Raw genomic sequence first — 15,455 nt, forward strand, 5'->3', positions numbered from 1 at the left:
CGTCTGTATTTCACATGCTTTAGTTAGAAAACACCAACATCTAATGTGCTTCGTATCATTTGATCTCAAAGCCTCATAACAGCAAATATGATGGGATGGAGGCGGCATTGCTGAAAAAATATAATATGATGGAACGAGATAGTAACTCGGTGTCTCCAGTTATTAATTTGAGGTTGCTAATTAAAATCTCATTTCCACTCGTTTTATATATATATATGCATATATTATTCCATCCATCCCTCCATCCATTTTCTCCCACTTCTCCGTCCCCGGGTGGTGGTGGTGTCAGTCTGAGCACCGTCACCCAGATCACATTCACCATTAAGAACCTTCCTGCAGGTGGAGAGCCCACAGGAAGGTGGAGAGCCCACAGGAAGGTGGAGAGCCCACAGGAAGGTGGAGAGCCCACAGGAAGGTGGAGAGCCCACAGGAAGGCGGCGCCCGGCGTGGGACATGAACCCTCTACCTAGAGATGGGACATGAACCCTCTACCTTGAGACTGAGAGGCTCATGCTCTACCTACTGAGCTAGCCAGGTGAACATGTATATATTATTATTATTTATAATTTTTCTTTTCTATGGCCACTCCGGGGCTCCATAGAGGCGTAACTCCTTTGTTGAGCTGGTATCATGAACGCAGCTCTGCCAGTGAACGCCATGGCGAGGGTTAACCACGCTGTTAAAAAGTTAGCGGAGGTCCGGAGGTGCGTTAACTTTAACGTCAAGATAACACCTAGTTAAAGTTAACCCAGTTTTGAACAGCAAGATGATAGTGCTGTTTAAGTTAACGGTTGGTTAAATGTATTAACAGCTGGTTAAAAGATAACTGGGTTTTGAACAAGCGGGCCCAGGTAACTAACAACAAGTAACCAACAGGTAACCAATGTTAGCTCTGCCACACAGACACAGGGTCTGCATGCTAATCTTTGCTTTACTAACTAGTTAACTCGCAATCCTACAGATATCACATCAAAGTCTACATCACACACATGACTGAACACCATCTGACACCTCCAGATGTTTTACGAAGCAAATCGCATTCACATCAACTCATTTTAGAACTGGGCCTTTAACAGACACTCAGGAAGCAGTTAAATATGTGTCCCTGCTCTTACCGGGTCCGCTCGTCACAGGTTCTACTGTATATGTACAGTATATAGCATGTGTGTATATATAAGTCTTCTATATTAGATAGCATTCTTACTGTTATATTTAAATGTATAGTACTAACTATTCTTAATACAGAAAGGTAATTATTAAATATTGGAGAGGGGTAGGATTTACCTCTTCCAACTCCTTTTCAGGCACGTTAATCAGATATACGAGGTGTGTGTGTGTGTGTGTGTGTGTGTGTGTGTGTGTGTGTGTGTGTGTGTGTGTGTGTGTGTGTGTGTGTGTGTGTGTGTGTGTGTGTGTGTGTGTGTGTGTGTGTGTGTGTGGATAAGTACAATTGGGCAAAAAAGTATTAAGTCGGCCACCCATTTTGCAAGTTGTCCCCCTTAAAAAGATGAGAGGCCTGTCATTTTCATCATAGGGACACTTCAACTATGAGAGACAGAATGGGGGGAAAGAATCCAGGATATCACGTTGTAGGATAAATACGTAAAATAAGTATTTGGTCACCTACAAACAAGCAGGATTTCTGTCTCTCACAGACCTTTAACTTCTTCTTTAAAAGGCTCCTCTGTCCTCCACCTGTATTAATAGAACCTGTTTGAACTGGTTATCAGTATAAAAGACACCTGTCCACACCCTCAAACAGTCCCACTCCAAACGCCACTATGGCCAAGACCAAAGAGCCGTCCAAGGACACCAGAAACCGAATGGTGGCCCTGCACCAGGCTGGGATCCTGAATCTACAATAGGCAAGCAGCTTGTGTGAAGAAATCAACTGTGGGAGCAATTATTAGAAAATGGAAGACATACAAGACCACTGATAATCTCCCTCGATCTGGGGCTCCACGCAAGGTCTCACCCCGTGGGAACACAATGATCACTAGAACGCTGAGCAGAAGTCCCAGAACCACACGGAGGAATGAGCTGCAGAGAGCTGGGACCAAAGTAACAAAGGTACCATCAGTAACACACCACGTCACCAGGGACTCACATCCTGCAGACGTGTCCCCCTAACCCGAGCCAGGATATGTCCAGGCCCGTCTGAAGTTTGCTAGAGAACATCTGGATGATCCAGAAGAGGATTGGGAGAATGTCAGATGGTCAGATGAAACCAAAATAGAACCTTTTGGTAAAAACTCATCTGGTCGTGTTTGGAGGAGAAAGAATGCTGAGGTACATCCAAAGAACACCAGACCTACTGTGAAGCATGGGGGTGGAAACATCATGCATTGGGGCTGCTTTTCTGCAAAGGGACCAGAACGACTGATCCATGTAAAGGACAGAAGGAATGAAGACGTGTATCGTGAGATTCTGAGTGAAAACCTCCTTCCATCAGGAAGTACTGAAGATGGGTCCTGCTGGGTCTTCCAGGAGGACAATGGTCCCAAACACATCGCCGGGGCAACAAGGGAGGGGCTTCAGGAGAAGCATTTCAAGGTCCTGGAGTGGCCCCGCCAGTCTCCAGGTCTCAACCCCATAGAAGATCTGTGGAGGGGGTTAAAAGTCTGTGTTGCCCAGCGTCAGCCCCAGAACCTCCCGGCTCTAGAGGAGGTCTGCCTGGAGGACTGGACCAAGGTACCAGCAACACTGTGGACACCTTGTGAAGACCTACAGGAAACATTTGGACTGTCATTGCCCACAAAGGGTATATAACAAAGTATAGATGAACTTTGGTGATGGACCAAATACTTATTTTCCATCATAGTTTGCAAATAAATTCTTTAAAAATCAGACAATGTGATTTTCTGGATTTTTTTTTCATAGTTGAAGTGTCCCTATGATGAAACGCACAGGCCTCTCATCGTTTTAAGTGGGACAACTTGCACAATTGGTGGCTGATTAAATACTTTTTTGCCCCACTGTATGTCTGGGTGTACTTAAATATAGATTAGATATTTTGTCATTACAGAAATAATTTGTTTTACCATTTTTATTGGTTCAGACACCTCAGAGAGGAACTGTGGACTAATGTGAATAAAACAGTCCTTTTATTCTAGTTCATACATTATGTATAATAAAGCTTTCTGGGACATTCAGTACAGCCAAGCTTCAGTGCAGAACAGCCTTGAACAGATATACTATATCTAATACCACGCAGCTCCTGCAACAATTCAGAGGAAGAGAAAAAACACATTTCACAAAGAAATCTGCCTTTCTTACACGCTCACAGGTTTACCCAGGAGATCTAACCAAATGATCATATTCACATATTTCCGTTTCCTTCTGATTAGATTGCAGGAAATAAGCAAAGATTTCGCCGCAAAAAACAATGAATCCTCGGAAAAAAACTACACATACTTTAAATACAAACTTTTCATGATGAATTAAGCAGATTGTGCAGCTACAATACAAGTTGGTATTTTTGGAAATGAAACTTCAGTTTCTATCAGAAGCAGCTGCTTTCAGTCTGTTGAGAATTAATATCGCCGTTATATAAAAGCCAGCGGCGATGGGGGGTGAGAGGTGGTATCTCTGGAAGACCGGGGATCCTGGAATCCTTTGATTGTGTTATTCCTGCATCACAGGAAAACATTCGTAAATTAACTTTTAATCACAGGATTCTTAACTGCAGACTTATCTTATTGTATAACTTATTTATTCTGATCTCTTCACTCCTTATCCCAGGGATGTTTCCATCCAAAATTATTGTTTGAGAGCTGTGTGATGACTACAGTAATATAACATGAACTATTTAAAGAAAGAATTCAATCAATGTACTGAAACTTGGAAAAACAACCATCATATACGCTACAGCTGGACTTTCAGAAGGTCAAGCAGAAAAGAAAAACAGGAGAGAACTCAGCCTCTATAAATTAAATCCAGTGACACAGTGATCTCCTTCCTCAATCAGTGAGCAGCTCTTGGTGTCAGCTGGTGTCCTTGTCCTGAGAGTACACTAGACCAGCAGCGACGGGAGGAGGTCAGTGACGAGGTGAACTGGCCCTCTCCAGCTCATCTCCCCCTCTTGACTTCTGAGTGTTGGTCAGACCATTTCCAAAACATCGCAGGGCACGAAGCCTTTCTTCTTTCCACTCGTCACTCTGACAAAGCCGCTGCGCTCATCCTCACTGCTCACACAGATCTGAAACACAAAAACACATCTGTTATCCTCCAGAATATCACAGAGGTGATGATTTAAATCCAGCTCCTCATAAAATCACCCAGCATGCACCAGTGCTGGTGTCCTGATGAAGTGATAAATGTCAGTCTGAGCACTGTCACCCAGATCACATTGACCCACTAAGAACCTTCCTGCAGGTGGAGAGCTCACAGGAAGGTGGAGAGCCCACAGGAAGGTGAAGAGTCCACAGGAAGGTGAAGAGTCCACAGGAAGGTGGAGAGTCCACAGGAAGGTGGCGCCGGGCGTGGGACATGAACCCTCTACCTTTAGGTTGAGAGTCTCATGCTCTACCTACTGAGCTGGCCGGGGGCTCTATCTAGATGGTAACATGATTTTCAAGCAGGAATATGAATTAACAAAGAAGCAACAATAAAAGAAGAAAATCTGTTATTTATTCATTAATAATTAAAGTGGTTAGCTATATAGCTAATTACCAAAATATCAGTGTCATTTGGAAAAAGGTTTATTTTACAAAAATGTATTAATTAATAAATATTTCAGAAATTGTTCCATAAATCAACACATCTAAGTATCAAATGTCATCTAACAGGGAGATCTAATCTACGAGACAGTAAACACTATGTACAAAGAGGGTATGTGTGCATGTATGAGTAAGTGTGGATGTGTGTAATGACCTTGAACGTCCACCAGGTGGAGGAAGACTTGGAGGGGTGTAATGACCTCAAACGTCCACCAGAGGGATGCAGACATTGGAGGTTCAGGGTGATGACCGTGGCAGCCCCTGGAGGGTATCAGGTAATTAATGAGTTGGTATACTCATCCAAGATGGCGGCTCTGATGGGGTTCTCACAGAGCCAAAATGGCGGCACAGTTTCCCTGACGCGAAACTGTCACCATAATGACTGGACGGCTTTGTCGGCCCGGTTCTGAATGCTGGATGTCGTAACATGCAGTTAGAACTCTGATGTGTCCGACGGCACAAGGTAGCAGTTTGGTTGCTACTTGTGACTGTGTGTGTGAGCGTTTATCTAATCTGGATTAGATAACAGTGACGAGCGCTAGTGGTGTGTGCGCTCGAAGTCGGTGAGGGAGAAAAGAGAAGGAGAGTTCTGGCGGGGCGAGAAAGTTCATTTCCGATTCCTTCACACAGAGATCGGAGTGGCTGTTGGTAGTCTTCCCGGGTCTCTGCTGTCTGAGGTGGAGGAATGGGGTTTTGTACTCACGATGGTGAGCGTGAACGCATACGGCTGCAGCGTTATCAGCGGCACAGGAAAACACAGCTTATATTAGCTTCAGGCTAATTTAACAACGCTGCCCAGACAAAAGCTCCCTTCCTGTTGGTCCGTGGATTGTTAAGCGCTGACTGGTGCTGTGCACGCTCGTTTGGTCTGGTTTGGCTGCAGTAACTTGTTTGTTACCTATGGAGGTATTATTGGTGAAAAAGGTTTGTGTACTTGAAAAAGTGAATTTGTAGTTGTGTACCGTGAGTTGTGTACCTGTAGAATTGTTTTGTGTACCTGTAGAATTTTTTCTCTCCACAAATACAACGCCACACGTACAGTCCCAAATTCTTAATTACAAGAGCACAAATCCTGTTTTACAAGTCACAGATTAAAAAAACTGTCATGCTGATATTTTTCCTCCAATTGTTGCAGTACATCTGGTGAAAATCATATCTGTGCACCTGTATCAATGTGAAGTTCTTCCACACAAGTCACAGATTGTTTTCTTCAACTACCAATCACACATCGCGGCTCTCCTCCGCTGAGATCTCTGGTGAAAAAGACCTGTGAGTTCCGTCAATGGAGAAAAAGGCGGTGCTAATCTGAGATTGACGGATTGTATTAAAGGCCAATTCATATTCCCTAAGAACAAGACGAAAGTTCGGCAGCACCCCGCACTGCCGAACAAAATGACGTTCCATACTCCGATAAGAAGCTGTTGAACTCGCAGGCCACGCCCCCTCACACCGGGCCACGCCCCTGGCAGCAGGCCACGCCCCCTCACAGCAGCCACACGTCTGTGATGCTGCATTTAAACTTTTGAACTGCAGTTTATTTCTGTCCTCCAGTACTTTCAGAAACACATTCCTCTGAACTGTTCCAGGAATAAAAGAGAGTTTTTGTTGGTCTGGTTGTGATGCGTTCAGGTGCATCACGTAAGCCTGCACTCCCACATTTTAACGAGCTGCGGCGCTCGTACAGTAGTGATGTTACAAGTTAAATATGATTAAAATATGACTGATAGTCATGAGACCGCTGGAACACGCATGAGCAGCACACGGCAGTGCCGTGTAGGTACCAGAGCTGTCCGGGGTGGGGTTTGAACCCGCGCACGGCGATGATGTTTAACATTATGATTGGCTGTGATGATGTCACACATTATGATTGGCTGTGATGGCGTTACACATTATGATTGGCTGTGATGATGTCACACATTATGATTGGCTGTGATGATGTCACACATTATGATTGGCTGTGATGATGTCACACATTATGATTGGCTGTGATGGCGTTACACATTATGATAGGCTGTGATGACGTTACACATTATGATTGGCTGTGATGATGTCACACATTATGATTGGCTGTGATGACGTTACACATTATGATAGGCTGTGATGACGTTACACATTATGATTGGCTGTGATGATGTCACACATTATGATAGGCTGTGATGACGTTACACATTATGATAGGCTGTGATGACGTTACACATTATGATAGGCTGTGATGGCGTTACACATTATGATTGGCTGTGATGACGTTTCGTATTTTAACTGGCTGCAAGTTTCTCCTGTCACAGTATGAAGCTAACATTAGCTTTCACAGTTAGCTTCGTAGCTCCTTGAAAAGCTTACATGGCTGTGTGAGGTGAAGAGGACGCTACGACTGGTTTTATGTCTCTGAATGTCCTGAAGCAGCAGTGATCTATCTGGTTTAACTTCAGGAGGGTGTAGAGACTGAAGGTGTCTGGTTTAACTTCAGGAGGGTGTAGAGACTGAAGGTGTCTGGTGGAGCGTCAGGAGGGTGTAGAGGCTGAAGGTGTCTGGTTTAACTTCAGGAGGGTGTAGAGACTGAAGGTGTCTGTTGGAGCTTCAGGAGGGTGTAGAGACTGAAGGTGTTTGGTTTAACTTCAGGAGGGTGTAGAGACTGAAGATGTCTGGTTTAACTTCAGGAGGGTGTAGAGACTGAAGGTGTCTGGTTTAACTTCAGGAGGGTGTAGAGACTGAAGGTGTCTGGTTTAACTTCAGGAGGGTGTAGAGACTGAAGGTGTCTGGTGGAGCTTCAGGAGGGTGTAGAGACTGAAGGTGTCTGGTTTAACTTCAGGAGGGTGTAGAGACTGAAGGTGTCTGGTGGAGCTTCGGGAGGGTGTAGAGGCTGAAGGTGTCTGGTTTAACTTCAGGAGGGTGTAGATACTGAAGGTGTCTGGTTTAACTTCAGGAGGGTGTAGAGACTGAAGGTGTCTGGTGGAGCTTCAGGAGGGTGTAGAGACTGAAGGTGCCTGGTGGAGCTACAGGAGGGTGTAGAGACTGATGGTGCCACCATCGCACGCAGCCGTCTACCTGTGTACGCCTGTCCCACCATCGCAAGTACTAAACTCCGTTCCTTCACCTCAGACACCAGAGATCCAGGTGGGCTTCCAGAAGCCACTCCGATCTCTGTGTGAAGTAACTGGTAAAAGTAACTGGTAAAAGTAACTGGTAATCAGAAACAAACTTTCTCACCAGAACTCTCATTCTCTTTTCTCCCTCTCTTACTAACACCGACTTCACACGTGCACTGACCCCCCGAAGTCTGCCTCCACCTGGTGGACGTTCGAGGTCATTACACACACACACACACACACACACACACACACACACACACACACACACACACACACACACACACACACACACACACACACACACACACACACACACACACACACACACACTTTGTACATAGTGTTTGCTGTTTAGTAGATTAGATCTCCCTGTCCGATGACGTTTGATACTTAGATGTGTTGATTTATGGATAAATTTTTCTAAATAAATGCCTGTTTATGCTGAATTGAACAATTCCTGGTGATTATTGTTTATCCATTGTTGACATTCACTGGTTTGTAACAGTCTGTTACAAGATGAGACTGATATTATGGTAATTAGCTATTTCTAGATTCTCTGGTGGTGCCCCTTTATTATTAATGAATAAATACTGAATTTATTACAATTAATCATTTTCGTTAATACATTATTTTTGATCATTTATTAACTTCAACTGAATTATCAATTACTTTCAGAGTTGTTAATGAGTAAATGATAGTTTACTTCCACTAATAATTAAACATTTTCATAAATTACTTCCAGTGATTTATTACTTTCAGTAATCTATTACTTACAGTAATTTAATGCTAATAACCAACCATAAATCCCAACACTAGCAATTATTTTTTTTGCTCAGCTATCTCCAGTGCTCAACCTTTTCACAGGATAAGCATCTTTCCGGTTGTTACCATATTATCGCCCTCTTTTCTCTGGCATTCAGTGGTGATGAACTCTGCTGTCAATAGACCTGGAATCTAATTTCTTCATGTAGAAGAGCAGCCGATTACAACAGTTTCCCAGCTTCGCCTCTAAATGTCACCAAAGCACCAACAGCTGTAGGAATGTACGAATGCCAGACAGGAAGTTAGTGTGACGCACCGCTCATTTCACTCTTCATACATATAAACTTTGCTGTGAAAAAGAACGCATGCCTGATCTCCTATCCTCTCCCTTCCCTCCTGTCTCCTCCTCCTCCTCCTTCCCTCCTGTCTCCTCCTCCTCCTCACAGTACCTGTCCCTCCTTCAGGGTGATCTGGCCCTGTTCCTTGCAACCGATGAAGGTCCTGTTACACCTGAAGACCTGGTCGCCGGCGTGCAGCTGATGTGCGAAGGCTGCTGGGAAGAAACCGATCCTGTCCTCGATGACTCCCTGATCCGAGAAGAGACACTTTTCATCAAAGGTGCAAAGGAGAAGAAGACAGGTGAGCAGAACATATGAAGTGAAAAGCTGACGGTGTGAGAAGCGCTGATTTTCTAAACTCTCCAGTGAGTGTGAGGAAGGTTGTGAACAGTTGGTCGCACAACTGCTGATGTTGGTCTGCCATTTAGCTCCTTGTTTACCTCCTCATCGGATTCAGGGCTCCTTTTCTTTTAAACTATTTTCAAGAAAACTCCTCAAAGAGTCCTGATCACAGCTCGACAAAGTCAACCTTTGCTTTAATGTGGTGCTGAGATGTTTCACGCTGACCTTCCACCAGTCGTCATTGGAGTCGTCGGCCACCAGGATCTTGTCACCAGCTCTGCAAGAATCAAACAAAGACGGGAGTGTTTCAGTCACATCAAACACTTGATTCCTGCAGAGAAACATAAAAGCAGCCGTTGACCTTTTCTCCATGTTTGAAGAGTTTCTGGTGAAATTAAACACATAAATGTGCTGCAGGGATTGTTTTATATATGAGAGCACATGCTGAGAGAAGAATGGATGAACGACTCTCTAAGTTTCATTTCAGTTCAGATTTCACAAGGAGCTCAGAGAGGACCAGTAAGACCAGAAGCACAAGATCTTTAATAAATACACATTTCACCTTTGTTTTCAGCGCATTAAAAAAAGTCTCCAAACGATTCAAAACATTTTTATAAAAGCCTGAACGAGGTAAATTATAAGACAAGTAATTTAATCGTTTCCAATGATGTTATTTCTAACCCTTTATGATGGTCACTTTCAGTTGTTTCTTTAGTTTGAATTAAACATAATTTTTCTGATCCAAACATATTTTTTGCAGGACACTCGGACCAGGCGGTGATCAGGACGACAAAACAGAACATGGAAGTAATGGTCAAGGTTCAGTTGTGAAACAAGGTTCAGTTGTGAAACAAGGTTCAGTTTCACACTTTCCAACTGTTTTATTAGTAACATAACATTTAATTGAGTTTTAGAGTGAAATGTAAAAAACAAACAAACAAAAAAAACCTGTTAAAACCTGTTAAGGGTTAAAGACGCCTTCAGGTACAGAATAAAATGTCCAACAAACATGATCTCCTCTGGAAGCTCCTATTGTCTTTTTCAATTATTCAATGCATTTCGAAAAGCAACACATAATGAAACATTGTGAAATATTTGTGAGTCTGAAATGTTTGATGTCCCAGTGTTTCTCTGATCTGTTAGCTCGACTCCACTTCTCTTCTTTTTTCTCTCCCCCTTGTCCTGTTCGGCAGCTTGGGCCAACAACATGATGTGATCTAGAACCTTCTGGAGTCAGAACAGATTTTACTCTAGAACAGGAAGAGACCTGGAGTCTCCTCCTGTTGCTGCTTTATTAGAAGTTGGTATGGCTGCTGGACACGACCGGGGGGGGGACGCTCAAAGAGAGAGAGAAGAGAAGAGAAGAGAAGAGAAGAGAACAGAACAGAACAGAACAGAACAGAACAGAACAGAACAGAACAGAACAGAACAGAACAGAACAGAACAGAGATTGAGGGGGAGGGGGAGGGGGGAGAGATAACATATTGTTGTTCGTGCTACATACATATATTATTTGCAGTTATCACACTGATCCAAATACTTTCCAACTGTTGTTAGATTAAACCAGCCTGAGCAGCTCTATCTAGACAGGAACATGATTTTCTAGATTAAACCAGCCTGAGCAGCTCTATCTAGACAGTAACATGATTTTCTAGATTAAACCAGCCTGAGCAGCTCTATCTAGACAGTAACATGATTTTCTAGATTAAACCAGCCTGAGCAGCTCTATCTAGACAGTAACCTGATTTTCTAGATTAAACCAGCCTGAGAAGCTCTATCTAGACAGTAAGATGATTTTCTAGATTAAACCAGCCTGAGCAGCTCTATCTAGACAGTAACAGGATTTTCTAGATTAACCAGCCTGAGCAGCTCTATCTAGACAGTAACAGGATTTTCTAGATTAAACCAGCCTGAGCAGCTCTATCTAGACAGTAAGATGAAGCAGGAACATGAATTAACAAAGAAGCAACAACAAAAGAGGAACATGATTTTGAGAGTTTGAACAAATGATGACAGACTCCTCTTCTCTGAATAACAGTGTGATTCAGTCACAAACAGCATTTATTGGTATTTCTTTAATATTTCTTTACAATGTTGACACTATGAAGGTTTGAACACTGGTGGGCCGGTGGTGGCCCCCGGCCATATGTTTGACACTGCTGGGAGAAACACTTTGCACAGAGAAGAATGTTTTCAGGGTTCATGTGTTATGTAGTGAACAGGGAAAGGTGCCTGTATTCACAGACATGATGAACCTGGGTCATTATTGCTGTAAGTAATTCCACTTGATCCAGGAAATGCATGAATCATTGAATCACCGCATGCTGCACAATTGCAACCATCTGTTCAAAGCCGACAGCAAAATGTGACCAATAAAAGTCAGAAGCAGCAGCAGCAGTGGAGGGAAATGTTGCTTTGCGTAATTTTCCTCTTTCATCCGTTTGTTGCTTGGTTTTCTTTGCTGTTAAACACTGTGACTCAGAAAACACTGGTTATTGTTGGTGAGAAAAGCAAAGCACCTGCTATTGTAAATGCCTGATGACAGCAAAGTGAAGGCATGTGTCAGCTGTTTTAATTTGATGCAATGAAAAAGATAAACTTGAAATGTTTCATTTTCTGTTTCCGCGTGAATGAGAGTGTTGGACGATGGAGAGACGACAACTGCTCTGTTATTCCTAAATCATCCCCCGAAATAAGGAAGAGGAAAGAAATGATACCCAATGTGGAGGACTTGTGATGAAGGCCCCTTCTGTGGAATAGTGAAGACAGAAAAGACAGGGAAAAGAAAAAAATGACAGAAAACAGCGAGGACAGAAAACACAGAACCGAAAACACAGTGAAGCCAGAATGTTTCTGGATAAAGGAAGATCCACTTTGTTTGCTTGGTTCTGTCTATTAAAGGTGTGGTTGCACAACATTCATCACTGGAACAGTCGTGTTTTTATCCATCATATCAAATGGAGAAAAGAAAGGCTAAATCAAGAAATATATTATATATTATATATAGAATCTGCAAGATGAATAGTGAGAGAGGCCCAAAACCACTTCAAACTCTGTTTTACTGAAGCAGTGTGAACACACTGGACACAAATACACAAGGTGCCACATGCTTCTGGTAATTGTCCTGTTTTTTTTTATGACTGCATCATAACTGTGGGGAAGGACAGAGCCCTGAGGCAGGCTTTCGTTTCAGGGCGTGTTCACATTCCCGTTTGGTCTGGACCGGATTTGTCTTTGGGCCACAGGAACACGAACAGTGGTGGACCTGGCTGGTTTTCCGCCCTGGGCGAACATCAAATAGCCCCGCCTCCACTCCCAGTCGCTCGCCAAGGATGGTCTTCTCTGCACACATGATGGCGCATGTTCAGCAAGACCCTGGAGTGCCGAACTTTCTTTTTGTTTAATGGAGTATGAATGGGCCTTTAGTTTCTCTCCGTTTCAATCTCCAGACCATAAATGCAAACATTGAACTCCGCCCACATTCCTAAACATTTGCTCCGCTCCACAGTCATATTGTCTTCCCTGCGCAGACAGGGGGCAGTGTCACATGACCGTATCTGAGCCGGTTCACGGTGTGACCTTGTTGAGTTTGCGCCCTGGGCCGCTGCCCACTTCGCTCATAGCAAACTCTGCCACCGCCGACGAACTCAACCGGAGCCAACAAGTGATCTCTGGTCCCCTTCAGAAGCTCGGTCTCGGTTCCTTTACAAACGATCTTTCCAGAGGGTCGGGTGAGAAGATGCGTCATAGTGCGTAATGCATTCTTGCTAGTAAACAAACAAAGCTAATCGCAGGAATCAGAAGACGCAGACGCAGAAAGAAAAACTTGTAAAATATCTCACATTCAGACGTAGAGTAGTGAGGAAGAAGTAAAGAGGAAGAAGTAGTGAGGAAGGTGCTGATTGATATCTGGTTCAAAGACAATACTTCGCGGTTTTTTGTGGCTACGCATTAGCCACAAGCTAACTAGCCTAGCCACCATGAGCTAATGCAGTAGGACTTCCGGTTTCGGTCCGAACCAATAAATGAGCCATGTTTCTTCTTCACTTCCTCTCTGGACAGTGTTTGTGTCCAGAGAGGGACACTCCCACACGAGCAGCTGTTGCAATGACTTTTTCCAGGTGGTTTGGTCTCAAAAGTGAATGTGAACACCATTCGAACCAAATGAAGACCCCCCCCCCCTCCCCACAAGAGAATAGAGTCCCTTATCACAGAGGGAAGTCCCTCTGTGATCCTGAAGTGACGTGAATTGTGACGGAGTGCTGTTATTGGTTGGATGTGTGGACACACCTCATCTCCAGGTCGTGGCTGTCCTGGGCACTGAAGCTGAACAAGGCCACGTAGGTGCTCAGCTTCAAGACGTCTTTCTGCAGGTGGCTCTGCTCCACCTACACACACACACACACACACACACACACACACACACACACACACACACACACACACACACACACACACACACACACACACACACACACACACACACACACACACACACACACACACACACACACACACACACTGTATTGTTCCTGAAACAATCTCCTGGCACAAGTATGTGTGTTTAGAGCACACTGAGAGAATAATTGAATGAATGGTTTATTTCAGTCACAGTTTCAGTGCAAAAGTAGAATTTTATGCAATAATTTTCTAGTGCTGAAAAGCTCACGTAGATATGTTTCTTGTTTCCTTTAGCCGAACTTGGTATAAGCCAAGGCTTATTTGTGCCTATCCCTTAAAGAAAAGGAGACGCCTCAGTTCTTCTAAAATCTGTTGCTCTGATCCTCTGCTAACACGAGTGAGAGAACTTTTAAAATGGTCGGGACATTAAGGCAGGACAGCCATGGTTTCCCTGTTCCTGCCTGGGAACAAGTACTTTCTGGAGTTGTTTCTGCAGGACTGTTTGGTGATGAACAGTCTCAGCTCTGATGTGCCTCCCCGAGCGAGCATGTCTCTCTCTCTCTTTCTTGCACACACACACACACACACACACACACACACACACACACACACACACACACACACACACACACACACACACACACACACACACACACACACACACACACACACACACACACACACACACACACACACACACACACACACACACACACACACACACAGGCAGGCAGTGGAAAGCTGTTGGCCATTAACATGTTTCTCTCAGAACAAATGGAAACCAGACCACATCCTATCTTTAGCGCAACCCGAAAGGGGCCGTGTCCCTCAGGTTTGGAAGCAATAAAAACACGGAGGGGCCTTTTACATTCGGATACCGGGACTCGGTTCATTTGGTAATTTTCACACCTTCATTGGGATCAGGTGGTGTTCATGTTCAGTTTTGAGAGCAGATCAAACTACCTGGAAAATATCAGGCAAAATGCTGCTCACTGTCCAAAGACTCAGCAGGTGTTGGATGTAAGACTCAAGCATAAAACCGACTGCTCCTTGCTTCTTCCCAGTCTACTGAGCCGGTGAACGGACTGGTCTCCGGTTGGCATAAAAGAGGGTCCAGAAGCACACAAGGAACCACAGAACCAAGCTGAAGATTCAGCCTGCTGGACGAGCAGAACACAGCTTGGATTAGTTTTGTCTTTCATTCCTTTTTGTGAGGGGGATCTGCTGAGGACGCCATCTGGCCCTCCTCCTCACCTGCATGAAGAACACGTTTCCCCAGAAGATATTCTTTAACCGAACCGCAAAACTCAAATTCTGTATTTCGAAATGACAAAACCTCAGCCAAGAGCCGTGTTGACGAACCAGTTAACTCTAGCTTCAAACGCACGCCTCCACCACGCCACAGTGGTACACGCTTCACCCTCAGCAGGAAAACCAGAACAGCTTCGTCTGGGCCGAAAACTAGGTCAGCTTGAGAGATAGTGTGTTTTTACTGTGTTTAAATAAGCTGCAGCCACGGCAACAAGGTTACTGTTTGATTATTGTTGTCACCCACACGACGAATATTTATTAATATAATAATCAACATTTTTCATCAATTACTTTCAGTGATTTATTACTGTCAGTAATCTATTACATACAGTAATTTATTGCTAGTGACCAAAGCTAAATCCCAACACGACTGAGCCATTCTTCTATGTAATGATTCGTAATGAACTGCCATAGTAAAAATATTTCAGAGCTTTTTCTCGTTATTACGATAAAGTTTTTTCGTGAAGATGCTGCTGACGTTTGAACTTTTTGAA

The 15,455-nt window shown here is 43.9% G+C and overlaps 1 protein-coding gene across 2 annotated transcripts in view; it reads right to left on the reverse strand.

Moving 5' to 3' along the window:
* Positions 1-3,039: 3,039 nt before the first annotated feature.
* The window catches only part of stac (SH3 and cysteine rich domain), a 71,472-nt gene continuing 59,056 nt past the window's right edge, over positions 3,040-15,455 (reverse strand). For both annotated transcript variants that reach the window (XM_080480842.1, XM_080480843.1), the window contains exons 8-11: positions 13,540-13,637; positions 9,475-9,526; positions 9,019-9,156; positions 3,040-4,198 (exon numbers count right to left, since the gene is read on the reverse strand). In XM_080480842.1, the coding sequence (XP_080336968.1) occupies positions 4,100-4,198; positions 9,019-9,156; positions 9,475-9,526; positions 13,540-13,637 (387 nt within the window). In that variant the 3' untranslated portion in view covers positions 3,040-4,099. The remainder of the gene's footprint in view (positions 4,199-9,018; positions 9,157-9,474; positions 9,527-13,539; positions 13,638-15,455) is intronic.

The sequence above is a fragment of the Lipophrys pholis genome, assembly GCF_963383615.2.
Source record: "Lipophrys pholis genome assembly, chromosome: 14".
In the NCBI taxonomy this organism is placed as follows: Eukaryota; Metazoa; Chordata; class Actinopteri; order Blenniiformes; family Blenniidae; genus Lipophrys; species Lipophrys pholis.